The sequence below is a fragment of a genome, unplaced genomic scaffold (assembly GCF_019419815.1).
Source record: "Pyrus x bretschneideri cultivar Hongxiangsu unplaced genomic scaffold, Pyrus_bretschneideri_v1 Contig10, whole genome shotgun sequence".
Classification (NCBI taxonomy): Eukaryota; Viridiplantae; Streptophyta; class Magnoliopsida; order Rosales; family Rosaceae; genus Pyrus; species Pyrus x bretschneideri.
The window spans coordinates 1472797-1486822 of record NW_025999391.1 but is presented as its reverse complement, the minus strand read 5'-3'; the positions used below and the strand labels follow the sequence as shown (position 1 = coordinate 1486822).

The 14026-nt window shown below is 38.7% G+C and overlaps 2 protein-coding genes across 3 annotated transcripts; one reads left to right on the top strand and one right to left on the bottom strand.

Annotated features, from left to right (window-relative positions):
• Window positions 1–595: 595 nt before the first annotated feature.
• On the top strand, window positions 596–3296 carry LOC103946637 (WD-40 repeat-containing protein MSI3). Its single transcript, XM_009357393.3, has 6 exons — window positions 596–916; window positions 1132–1458; window positions 1566–1709; window positions 1935–2059; window positions 2599–2694; window positions 2875–3296. Exons 1-6 carry the CDS (start codon window positions 611–613, stop codon window positions 3098–3100), a joined length of 1224 nt encoding a protein of 407 aa, XP_009355668.2. The 5' UTR covers window positions 596–610; the 3' UTR covers window positions 3101–3296.
• Window positions 3297–4161: 865 nt separating this feature from the next.
• LOC103946638 (basic leucine zipper 23) lies at window positions 4162–6944 on the bottom strand. 2 transcript variants are annotated; one of them, XR_667204.3, is made up of 4 exons: window positions 6020–6944; window positions 5328–5452; window positions 4866–4924; window positions 4162–4688 (listed from the first exon to the last, which is right to left on the bottom strand). XR_667204.3 is itself a non-coding variant. In XM_009357394.3 (2 exons), exons 1-2 carry the CDS (start codon window positions 6780–6782, stop codon window positions 5424–5426), a joined length of 792 nt encoding a protein of 263 aa, XP_009355669.2. In that variant the 5' UTR covers window positions 6783–6944; the 3' UTR covers window positions 5084–5423. The 2 variants fall into 2 exon arrangements, 1 of the variants encoding a protein (XP_009355669.2); XM_009357394.3 differs by lacking the exons at window positions 4162–4688; window positions 4866–4924 and having other exon boundaries at window positions 5084–5452.
• Between the last annotated feature and the right edge of the window lie 7082 nt (window positions 6945–14026).

Here is a 14026-nt window from a genome sequence, read left to right as displayed (position 1 = left end):
TTAAGATAATGTCTATGCCTGCCGAAAATTAGACGCAAACTTTTACCTAAATTCAAAATAGTGACAAATAATGCCACTGTCTTTGAATTTCTTGGGAAGAATAGTATGTGATTGGCAAACAACCGCCCATATCTTGGCGTCAACTACCTCCAGCCAATTGTGCTAAAGATCAAACGAATCGTTTGAAAGTGTTTTTAATTGATTGAGATTACTTTCATAAAATACAAAGTATTTTTATAATCCAAAAACATTACGTTTGTTAAGTGCGTTTTTTTTTTTTTTGGCGTTACTTTGTCTTAATATTAAGTTTTAGAGAAAAATGCTCTGTCAGGGTCACTCTCAATGTTTGGCGACGCAAACAAATGTGATAAGAGACATTATCAACATAAGATTATGCTAACCTCAGTTGCTCAAGTATGGTCCCCACAAAAATGGGCTTCTATTGCTCCCGTTGGGCCAGATAAAAGCCCATTAAAACATCCCAATTATAAACCCTTGACATTTCCCATCCAGGCCAGTCTTATCTTCACTCAGAGTCTCGGACCAACATTTGGCGGGAAAATCAGAAAGAAGCAGAAAAGCAGAAGAGCTCGAAGTGACAGCCGCACCCATGGCGGAAGACCAGGACCAAGATTCAGCTGTCTTAGAGGAAGAGTACGCCGTCTGGAAGAAGAACAGCCCTTTCCTCTACGACCTTATCATCTCTCACCCTCTCGAATGGCCCTCTCTCACCGTCCACTGGGCTCCCTCGGCGCCGCAGCCCCACACCGACCCTTCCCTCGCCGTCCACAAGCTCGTTCTTGGGACCCACACCTCCGATGACTACCCCAACTTTCTCATGGTCGCCGACGCCCTCCTCCCCACATCCCAGCCCAACTTTGGCGCCATTTCCGAAAATGACCCTGTGATGCCTAAGGTACTGAAAGATCGGTCCTTTTAACTCATTTCATAGAAATAATGTCTGGGGTACCAAGTATTTCCTAAGATTTCCAGAATATGATGTGGGCTCTTATTAATTTGAAGAAATGAATCGTGGGTAGTCGGAATTTGTCAGAAATATTTTGTGGGCACCAACTGTATGTTAAAATTTCTGGCTGAAAATGTTTGCATTTGTGCTTGGTGTGGTTGTAGGTGGAAATAACGCAGAAGATTCGGGTGTTTGGGGAAGTGAATAGGGCACGATGGATGCCGCAGAAGCCGACTATTGTGGGTGCAAAGACCAGCGGTGCGGATGTATATGTGTTTGATTGTTCCAAACAAGAAGGAAAGAAGCATCAAGAGGAAGCCTGTGATCCTGATTTGAGGTTAAGGGGTCATGACAAAGAAGGTTATGGCCTGTCTTGGAGCTCTTTGAAGGAGGGTTACCTTTTGAGTGGTTCATATGATTGTAAAATTTGCTTGTGGGATGTTTCTGCTTCGGCTCAAGAGAAGGTGCTTGATCCAATCCACGTTTATGAGGTAATTTTGGGACTAAAAACTTAATAGTTCTTGAAATGTCGTATGCATGTTTTGGCTATTGGGCTGTTAGTGTTTTGAATGTGTGAATTCTGGATGGTTTTCTTCAGCGTCATGAGAGTGTGGTTGGAGATGTATCGTGGCATCCGAAGAATGAGAATTTGTTTGGATCTGTTGGGGATGATTGTCAGTTGATGATATGGGACTTGCGCACAAACCAAACCCAGCATTGTGTCAAAGCTCATGAGAAAGAGGTGACTACAACTTTAAACAATTTCATTTATATGATTGTGGCTTTTCAATTTATGTTTGTGAGATTTCTTGTTCCCGAAATACTTACCCCTTTGAATTACACAGACTGAGTAATAACTTCTGTCACTGATTTTTGTATATGCTAAAAGAAAAGTATGAATTATGTAGCTTCACATCTGTCACTAATGTTCTGTAAATTTCCATTCTCATTTTTCTAATGATCTCAGGTAAATTATCTTTCTTTCAATCCGTATAATGAATGGATTTTGGCCACAGCATCTTCAGACACTACTGTTGGTCTGTTCGATATGAGAAAGCTGACAGTGCCATTGCATGTTCTGAGTACTCACGGGTAAGCTTTCAAATCCCCCGTTGTCCTCTTTGTAAAATCAATCAATTATATACTACCATCATTTCTTCTCATCAAGCGTATGTCGACATTATGCTAATGATACCTATTCTTTATGACACGATTGGCAAGTTTTTATGAATTCTTTTGGCTTTGAAGTACATGAAACCATAATTTTGAGCTTGATGTAGTAGCCTGATTCCTCAAGCTACTGTTTTACAATTTCTCATTTGTTTGTTACAAGTGACGCACTTAATTTGACAGCCAGTCTGCACTTCCTTAGATTCTTAATATATTGTGCGGTAGAAATTCCTGAAACTAAGACTTACTGTGCTAATATAATTGAAGCATGAACCCTTTGTCAACAAATGAATAAATTTTGGAATTATCAATGCACAGTGGCTACTCATATTATGCATTTGGGCATAATTTTCTCATGTCAAGAAAACATATTGTTGGAGTCTTCATCGTTTCTCATATATTAGCGTTTGCAGGCCACAGTCGTTAAACTGAGATTCCTAATCCTCTATTTGTTCTTGTAGGGAGGAAGTATTCCAGGTTGAATGGGATCCTAATCATGAAACTGTGTTGGCATCGTACGCTGACGACAGAAGGTTGATGGTTTGGGACCTCAACAGGTACTCCATTTCTCAGACTGGTTCTGTTAGAAATGCTTCTGTTTCCGTTTATCTTCTGGGTCAAAAGTCCATTTCTGTTTCATTTGATTGCAAGAGCATTATTGGGATTATATCTTGGGACTAAAAATTCAAATCATTATCGTAATAAGTTATGAACTTATATGGTCGATGCGTTTTTAGGATTGGGGATGAGCAGGCAGAGGGAGACGGCGATGACGGACCACCAGAACTTCTCTTTGTACATGGCGGTCACAAAGCAAAGATATCTGATTTCTCTTGGAACAAAAATGAGCCATGGGTAATTTCAAGCGTTTCTGAAGACAACACTCTTCAGGTTTGGCAGATTGCTGAAAGCATATTTGGCGACGACGATGATGACGTGCAAGCCCAACCTTCCTGTGTGTAATCGGAAAATCTCGACCGTGAACTTGAAGATATTTTTCGTACCTCTTTGGCTAGTGTTTAGACTTTCTAGAGATAGATTATGAGAGTAGAAGAGCATGTAGCTTCTCAGAAACTGCTGTTGGATAATCGGTTTGCCAACCTTTGATTTTCTCCTACTTGTTTTATCTCTTATGATTTTAATGACGTTAAACCTTCAACTAGTTTCATTTTCTTTATGCATCCATAATCGAGAAACCTTACGTATTTTAGTGCTAGGAGCTCATAGTTCGGTTGGATAAGACCATTCACTCGTGTACACTTCAGGATGGATTTGCGCATTTCCACCATGCCCAGGATGAAAGCATATTGGCTAATGATTGCAAGGCATAAATTCTTACCTCGAGGGGACACGAAGGGCTAGTTTGAGATTGTTATGCTTTTTGGATAAATTGTTTCTGATGTGCTTTAAAAATAATTAATTGCAAAATAAAACAGTTGAGTATTTGATAAACTTTATTTTTAAAAATGTTGTGGGTTTGAAAAGTAGTGTAAAATGTGTATAGAATGATAAATAATGTCATTGTTTAAAATTAATAAGCTTATTGCAAGAATTAAAAAAATTATAAAAGCTTAACTCCATTTTTTTATTAAAACAGCTTTCAAAAGCAACTTACAAGATGTTCTTAAAAGCTTGCTGTTTGAAGACCATTGCTTTTAAAAAGTAGTATATTTTATTTTTACCAAATACTTTTTTACTGCTGAATTTTAACGTGAAAACATTTTTGATGAAAATCAGCAATACCAAACTGGGCCTCATCTCAAGGCTACGCATTGGAGTGATGCAATATCGCTGGTAAATTTCCGAATCCGACGTTATTCTTGGACTCCACATAAAATTGAAGCACCTACTTTATAAACCATGGTCCCTCGTCAAAAAGACAAACAAAGGACATGGTATTGAAAACAAAAGCAATTATCCTTTCACCTATCGACAAAGATGCATATCTTCACAGTAAAATTCGACATTCATCCGACATGAGTTTTCTTGGGCTATCTAACCCCACTTGTGTAAGAAATGTGAAATCATACAAAGCTAATCCATAATATAGCAGCAGATTCTATGACAATATTACCAGAAAACAAACATAGACTATTCCAAAATATAGCAGATTCTATAACAATATTACCCGAAAATAAACAGTCTTGATAAGCTTAGATCAACGGGAGGCGGGTGTACTGTTTTAACAAAAATGCCGGGTTTATATAGGATCAAGAAAGAAGCAAAGAAGGGGAATAGGAGGTAGAACAAAGAGGAACTTAATTTTAATTCCAAAAGAGGGTTGGTATAAGCGGAAGTAAAAATTAGGTTATAGATCCTCCACCACCACCACCACCACCACAAGAGTTGGTAAGCCTGAAGGCCGTTCCTGTCCCTGTCAGTTCAATGGGTGGGTTGGTTAGCAGAAGCACATTCTTCACATCATCTGACTGACCATCGAAGGGCAGGCAATGAACCTACAGACATCCTCGTCATTTTTCACGCCAATGGTGGAAATAGGGTTTCCATTGACCTTCACAATGGCCAGATGCATCACTCAAAGGGGAATATACTGTGAAATTTGTCCACTAGTCAGTCACCAATTATGGATGACATGAATCCTTTGAAAAAAAAACTTAGCGCTAGAACAAGAAGCTTCTTTCCCGACATAAATGTATATTTTGTTCCTTTTTACCAAAACCCGCTCTTTAAGTTATATCATGCAGAGAAACTTTACATTAACACTCACCTGCTCGCAGCTCATAGTACTGAAACATGAAAGAAATCACATGCCACCTTCCCTAAGTTCTGTAATTCAGCAATCAAGAATTTATGCGTCTTAGAAAGAGAAGGAATGACTAAACGAGAACTACTTAAAGCAGATTAAATGAAACTCGGAAAAACAACATGAGCCAGAGGTAATTTGACTGATATATCAGTAGCCTAAAAGTATTAGAAGGCTAAGAGTCAAGAGAATATGAGTTTCATAGAAAATCATTAAGTTGCTTTGCCAAAAGTTTCACTGGCTGGCTATACATCATCTAAGTTTACAGCACTAAAGGACATGCAAACTTAAATAAAAATTTGAAGAATACTAGCAGCAAATCCAGCAAAACTTCAGCTTGACATTGATAAACCATACTTGTTCCAAGAACCAAACATGTTAAAAGTAATATAAAATTTGGAAACATAACCATAAACACAAAATGACCTGAATGAAAGCTGATGCTGCAGTTTGAAGAACTACTTATTGCGTGATGATATATGTACTCTTCAGGACAATGTCAATGCTTCCTTCCTGAGCAGTTCAGTTTGCTGCTGCGGCTCGAGTCCCTCCTAATTGGGCAGAACATAATAATCAGTTAAAATTTGCAAACTTCCAAGTTCCAAACAGCTGTGTTCAGGTCCATTAATTTCATGGATAAGGACAACAAAAGAATAACCTTCAGCAACTTGCACGGGAGGTAGACAATTAATAATGTAAATACTACTACTTTGGCTCATATTATGTTAGGTAATAAAGGGCTCATGCATGCCAAATTTTGCTATTACCGAATTATTATAGATGACTTGGTCACATAAACAATGATCTGTCCATCATTGCTCAATGAAATTAATCCTTTGTAACTAGAAGTAGTGCCCCCAAGAACCATCTATACAGTGCACAAAAGACTCACGAGACAAGTTCTGTATATATCAACATTTCAAAATCTCTCATGGTTAAAACCCAACTAAAATGCTTACAGAGAACACAACTAAAACAGCAGAACCGGCAACAAATATCAGAAAACAAATAGAAAGGTAAAATCAGAAAAATAACTCCGTTTAGCCGACTAACAAATGCAAAATAGTCATAACCATACGCTCATATAGGTTACAAGGTTAAGGGATCTTATGTCTTACTTTTCCTCTTACTTGTGCCGGAAGAATTGACATTCGACACCCCATTTCCAAGTCCACAATCAGGAAGCTCCTTGGCTCCTCCATCCTGATTAGCAAAACACTGAAGACTCTCAAAACCACAGCCGTTAAAATCCTGCCCATTCATCACTGCACCATCTCCACATTTCCCATCCATCCCTGGATGAAGGCAGTAAAGCTGATCATCACATTGGACATTACACGGATTCATAAAAATGGCACCGGGCATATTTGGGTTGGGCAGGCTCGGATTCACTGATTTCTTATATGGAAAAGATCCAATTTCTCCTTCAATCCTTCCTCGAATGTCAACAAGCAAACACTTGAGCCTAGCAATCTCAGCCTCCAATGCAGGCTGACCCTGCAACCTCATCACCAACCGCCGATTTTCAGCTCTCAAATTCACAACTTCATCCTCCAACAACTTAACCCGCGCCTTCTCCTTCTCGCGGTACTTACGAACTGCTACCTTATTACCCAAAGGCTGTTTCTTTGATTTCTTTTCCCCAGATTCAGCAGTATCATCAGTTCCGGCCTTGTCTTCACTCGCTGAAGACAGAATTTTAGTGTGCACATGAAAGCAAGTGTGTGTGTGGGAGTAATCAGGGCCGGGTGGGTTGCAAGTGTGGGCGTGAGTGCAAGCATGAGTGTCCTTAAGCAGGTCATCGAAGAAGCTGTCCATTGAGCAACTACTCGCAAGTTCACCGCCCATGTTTGCACCCGGAAACACCTCCTGGTCGTCCATTAGGGTCAATAACACGAAGGAATAAGCTCCAATCGAGTGAAAAAGCACCAAAATTTCAAAACTTGGCCTCAACCCAGACCAAATTTCGAGCGCGATACTCTTAACAGACTGAAATCAGAGAAACCCAGATGAAAAATTGAGGTTCTTGAGTCCTGTTCTGCACGAACAGAGCGAAATCCACCGAATCAATCACGACCCAGAAAGGAATTCAACAACCCAAAATCTAAAATCGATTAGAATTGGCTGAAAACGAAAGATTCCCAGCGCGGACGATTAACAGTAGGGACAATTCAAAAGGGTAAAATGATGAAATTGTACAACTATTCAAGGCGATTGAAGTTCTGTGGCAGATAGAAAATAGTGGAGGAACCCTAGGGAACAGAGAGGCGGTGGGAAAGAGGAAGAGAACACCCCAGAGATGAAAACATGGGAGCATTCAACGCGAAGAAAATACCAGAAAGATGAACATACCGTGGATTGGGATTGACCAGTGGCTCAGAGATTCCGCCCACCTCTCTTTCGACAGTTCGTCGAAACGTCTTGGCTCTCAATATATACGTATTTATTGACACAGTAATGGGGTAAATCTTAAAAATTAAAAATTATATTTATTGGGACAATCATCGCCTTAGTTCTAGGCTACCGTGAAATATGGGGTCCATTTGTGAACATGTTTTCTGAAGGTTGATCGTGGCCGTCCGTTGGCGATATCATGCGGTGAATATGTTAGAGCAAAGCAACCGTGCTGTGTAAGTCGTTCTGTTTACCTGTGGTCCTGGAAAAGAGATATTTCCAAGTCACCGCAATACTGGAACGTATTGACGGGCTGGTTCGAGAATTTGGGGTCCTAGCTTCCTAGGTAAGCTTTTGAAGTCGAGCTTTAAATTTCTTTGAATCTCGGTTTTTTGTACATTGATATGTAAGAAAAGAATTTAATAAATAAATTATATTTATACACCAAATATTATTAAATTAACATTATAAGAAGATAAATATACAAACATTATTTAAATATCACACATTTCACATTTTTAGACGCAAATGTATTAAATGTTTACAGTCAATACCCTAAGATTGACAGTGAAGAACAATAAAAATTGACAAGTATAATAAATTCAACGTCAATTGTTTGTCTTATGTTTTTGCTAAAATCAACATCACGCTAACAAATCGAATATTAAAATAATCCATTAAATAATAAACCATTGAAAAGTAAAATATAAATTCAAAATTTTTATAACCTTAAAATACAATTTTCAAGACCATGTAATAGTTGATTTAAACATTTACTAGAAATGAAAAGATTGGGAAGTTGAAAGAAAAAAAGATTGCAAAGGGACTTGTGTTTTATAACTCTATATGCATTTGAATAGATGAATTATGAGTAAATTTGAAAAACAAGAAAAAACTAATGACTAAAAAAACAGCCCCATGTTTCAAACTCAACACCTCAAAGAAAATGGAAGTCGAACATTTCCACTCAACTTACAAACAAATTATGGTATTTCTTACTTTTTCTTTATTTATATGTTATTTATAAGATGTATAAAAATTTTGGGGCCTCTCCGAAGTGGAGGCCCTAGGCGGGCACCTACAGGGACTACCATTTAGGGCCGATCCTGATTGACGTGACTTAATCGTAACTGTTTAAATAAGTGAAAAGAGAAGGAAATGAATAGGAGGGAGGGAATCATACTCCTTGATCAAAAGTAAAGACAAGGCTGGAACTGATGATACTGCTGAATGGAGGCAAATTATGATTTGATCTCCAATTGTTTTGGAGATTAAGCTTGTCTGACCTTACTAGGTTTTATGTGGAGAGCGGGGAAAGGACCCAAGAAGCTGAGAAACCAACATTATCCTTCCACATTCTTCAAATTTGTGTTATATATGAAACCAACAGAGACAAGTTCTTGTTCCAAAACACAATTAACAATCATTTTATTGCATGTTCGGTCATTTTTACAATAAGAAAATGTATCTTCTGCTTTGCTCGGACTCGTTTAAATCGTTTTCATGAAAAATACTTATGTTGGAAATGTGTTTATTATAAATATATTGAAACTTGCATTAAAATTGTAAATGCATTCTAAAAAAGTCATTGAAAGTGCTTTTTCGAAAAGCACCGAGTCTACAAAATGCTTTCATGATCTAGATGCTCCTTTAAGTTTTTATATAAAATGTAATTTTTAATAAACAGGGCTTAGAAGGGCAAACAATGTTTACTGTGCTTTTAATGCAAAGTTTACTGTTCTTTTTTTGTTTTATATTATTATGGGTACTACTAGCAGAAGGGCATAATTTAACTTTAAGATTATGCTTTAAGAACTCCTAATTTTTTTGGGTGGTGCTAGTCAAAAACTTTTTTTTACCTTATATTCAACATTTATTAATTTATTTCATTTGATCATTATTAAATTTGATTTGACGATCAAATATTAAAAAGAATGTTTGAAAAATAAAAAAAAATGTGTGAATAACACGACCCACTTTTTTAGAATCACGATCTCGTTTCCTATATCTCAAGGGAATTCACTAATACGGCATGAAACCGTTCCATATGAATTGCTTCAGTGCAGTGGCGGATCCAGGATTTTAAACTCTGAGGGTCCCAATTATAAAGGTCAAAAAATTTATAGACAAAAATAACATTGAAAATTTAAATATAATACATTTCATTTAAAAATCATATGCAAAACAATATTACAAATTATAAAATCATAATTCAAGCGTCCATTACGAGGTTTCATAAGTTACTAGGGAGTACCTAAGTTATTGATTATCTAATATGAACCACTAAATTTAAAGGGGTGTGCTATTCACACACCCCTTTTTGCGTCTCACACACCCTTTATTTATTTCTGTCATTTAATCTTTTTTAATTCAGTCGATCCGACGGCAGCAAATTAAGAGGGTGTGTATGAAGTAAAAAGGGGTGTGTGGATAGCAAATTAAAACACCGGTCAAATAAAACTCTCCCTAAACTCCCACTATCTTTCTAACCAAACACACCATTTTTCTCTTTTACTAGTTTCCAAACATTCACCTTCTCTCTCACTAAGAACAAAGCTGCCATACCTCCACTAACCGCCTCCCTCCCCATTCTCCCGAAGCCATGGTAGCTCCACCACCAAATTTCACCAACCCATGACAGATCATATCCATCTTACTAACCTTATGAAGGAAACTTCACCCATAAGAAAAATTACTAAGATGGTTGAAATAATTTGGGAAAGTTTGGGATTATGTACTGCCCTCACCAGACGACACAGAAAGGTTGGAGGAGAAGTGGGTGGCACCGATGAATGAGACCATGGCAGAAGCAAGGAGGAGAGAGGCAGGAAGGGTCCCTATTTCTTTCTTCCCCGTGCGCGGTCATCTTCTCCAAGAAGAAGACAGCCACTGCAACCTACACAGACCTCATGATTGAGTACGAGGGGTCCTCGGAAAATTTATAGCAACGATTTAGGATTGCCGACGGGTCCTGGGACCTCCCTAGTCCCTATGTGGATCCGTCCTTGCTTCAGTGGACAAACCCTAATACAACTGACTAAGTTAGGTTTGTTTTATTTATTTAATTAATTAAGAAATTTATTTTTCTGATGTTTTTTTTTCAAAAATTTTCTCATGGTATTTAACACTGCCAGTTTGTGTTGCACAACTACAAATTTGTTTCTCATAAATCATAATCCAAATAAAAATTGGACAAACTAATCAATCCTAATCCAAATAGAAATAGGAAAGTATATATAACTCCGAAGCCAAAAACCAAAACAACCATAGAGTAGAAATCAAGACCCGATTATTTTTTTGCTTCTTCCATCTAGTTCCTCAGTTCAAAGGTTTGACAATGATGTCCGCATCGTGTACTACTCTGCAGATGATGGACACACGAAAGGAGAAGGCCGAAAGCAAAAGAAAGAACCAAAAGAGGAGCAAGAGGAAGACAAGGGAAAACAATGCAGACATTGATCTTCTCTTGCCATGTCTTCTTCAACTAAAAAAACCGTGTGCCAATCGAGAGCTCTCTAGCAGACTAACGGAAACCAGTTTTATGCAGATCTAGTCGCAATTTCTAGAGCTAACTTCGAATTGGGTTCCTCCTCCCTTGAAGACTCAAAACACTACCGAGTGTGACGATCGACAGTGGCTCTTTGATAAGGCGCTGCCGCGCTGCTAAGGAATCCAAAAGCTAGTGCTAGCATTGATGGTTTATACTATTATCCATATACAACAATATTTTAGGCATTAGTGCGAGAAACTCGTGCCTTAAGTTTGTGTACGTAGGTTTGTTTGGTTGTTATCAGATTCCAGTACAAAACTTATTCCACTTTTCAGTTATCTGATTTACACTGCAAATTTTGTTACAGAACTTCCGTTTTAGTTTAGCGTGATAAGTTAAACACGAATATTGAATGAAATACCATAAATTAGAATCTACAAGCAATTTAGATATCACTAGGTATTTGAGAAAACCTAAACTTATTGATCTAAAGATAATAAGATAAGGTTTGCTAGGAATTCTATGGGAATGAAAAATGGGAAAATAACAAAATATCTTCGAAACTTAAAATACCGTTTTGGGCTAGTAAACAATAAAATTCGGCCGAAATCCGAAAGTGCCCATATGTAAGGGCAAAGCTTTGCGTCTTGTTCGTGACACCGTTCACTCCAAAAAGGAGGTCATGGCCCAAATTTGAAGTACTTGGGCTTTGCTACAGATTTTATGCTTTTCCGACTGTTTTACGATCATTTCAGCCATTTGTTCTACATTATTTACACTCAATTTTTAATGCATTTATGTGTTTGCCAGAGCATAAACTACACGAGCATTGTTAAAAGAGACCAACCCCAGCCCATTCTACAGAAATCCAGAAAATTCTAGCACCAAAGTTGGTGCATCATGCAGGCATATCAATATGCTAGATAATTCTAGCATTATCTTAGTAAGTCGGTGGGTGTGTGTATAATAATATGCTAGACGTTTCTAGCCATGATTAAGTATGATTGTTTGTAATTAGAATGTACTAGAAACTAGGAAAACATAAGGCCAATTAGGAAAGCATGTCGGTGGCAGTGCATGATCATTAGCTAGAAAGATCTAGCTATTTGTACAATTGTGAGGTTGTCATACAAAGCACATGTCGGTGGGCTGATTGTAGAAAAGCCTAGAACAATGCTAGGATGAAATAAGTCCATTCCACTGACTTAGAAAGTCGGTTTGGCAAGTCTATAAATATGTAATGGTGTAATGCAAGCAAGCTTGTAAGTAAGCAAGCTTGTGAGCAAGTGAGAGTGAGAAGAAAAGAATAGTCTTGTAAGAGTGTGAGTGCTCTAGAGTTTGTCTCTAGAAAGTGAGTGAGTGTTATAGCTTCTCAAGAGTGTCTTTGATAGTTTGTGTTGTAATATTTTGTTTGTGTAATACAAGTAATTTGTTTACTTGTCTTGTCTCTCCAACACTTGTGCTAGAGTTGTGTACTCTAAGTTTTTTCACCCCAACAATTGGTATCAGAGCGGTACGATCAGGGACCGTCTCTATTAAAGCTTTTGAGAATCGTGAGAAGTTTAGTACTTCGCAAGATTATTTGTTAATCTTGTTCGGCTTATCGAAGCTCTGCCGACACGATGGGAGACCTTCAAGTTGTTGGAGGAATCAAGAAGTTGAACAACAAAAATTACAACACGTGGGCGACGTGTATGGAGTCTTACCTACAAGGCCAAGATCTTTGGGATGTCGTTGGCGGTAATGAAGTTACGCAGCCAGAAGAAGACACCAGCGGCGCTTTGAGGAAGTGGAAGATCAAGGCAGGTAAGGCCATGTTTGCCTTAAAAACCACAGTTGAAGATGACATGTTAGAGCACATACGGAAGGCCAAGACACCAAAAGAAGCATGGGACACCTTCGCCACACTCTTTTAAAAAAGGAACGATACAAGATTGCAGCTTCTCGAGAATGAGCTATTATCAGTGGCCCAAAGGGACATGACGATTGCACAGTATTTCCACAAGGTAAAGTCTATTTGCCGTGAAATTTCTGAATTAGATCCTAGTGCTGCCATTGTAGAATCCAGGATAAAAAGAATAATTATCCATGGATTGAGACCCGAATATCGAGGCTTCGTTGCCGCTGTACAAGGATGGCCGACCCAACCATCACTTGTTGAGTTTGAGAATTTGCTTGCCGATCAAGAAGCTTTGGCAAAGCAAATGGGATGGATCTTGTTAAAAGGTGAGGAGGAAGCGCTCTACACCAAAAGTAAAGGCAGCTTTAAGCAGCGTGCTGGTGGTGGATCTAAAAGAAATGGTGACAAGGAAAAAGGTCATCAAGGAGGAGGGAGTTCTCGGCCAGGGGGAGCTCCGAAGTATCACGGCAATTGTGGTCAGTCCCAGAATAATAAAAGATTTGAGGGCAAGTGTTACAATTGTGGAAAAAATGGTCACATGGCGAAGGATTGCTGGTTCAAAAGGCCTGCAGAAAGTAACGTCGCCAACTCAGAGAAGAAAAGTGAAGATGATTGGGACGTCATTGCATCTCTAGCCCTGGAGGAAGAATGGGACGGTGAAGCATCTATTGTTACAGAGAAGAAAGAGTCAGCTCTCACAGCAACAAGTCTGGAGTCAATTGACTATCAGAATGATTGGATCGTGGATTCAGGCTGCTCAAACCATATGACAGGTGATGAGAAAAAGTTACAAAGTTTGACTGAGTACAAAGGAGGCCGCTTAGTGGTGACGGCTAATGACTCGAGGCTACCGATTGCTCACATCGGTAAAACAGTAATTGAGCCCCGATACAGCACTAACCATGTGCCGCTTCAAGATGTCTACCATGTTCCAGGTATGAAGAAAAATCTGCTTTCAGTGCCGCAACTGACGTCGTTGGGAAATTATGTCTTGTTTGGTCCACGAGATGTGAAGGTGTATTGACACCTCAAGATCTTAGGGACGCCAACAATGGAGGGACGGCAACTGCAGTCAGTCTATGTAATGTCAGCAGAAACTGCATACATAGACAAGACAAGGAAGAACGAGACAGCAGATTTATAGCACATGAGATTGGGACACGTTAGCTATCACAAGCTAAATGTGATGATGAAGAAGTCAATGCTTAAGGGGCTACCTCAGCTTGACGTGAGAACAGACACGGTTTGTGCAGGATGCCAGTATGGTAAAGCACATCAACTACCATACGAAGAGTCGAAGTTTAAAACGAAAGAGGCGTTGGAGTTGGTTCATTCTGATGT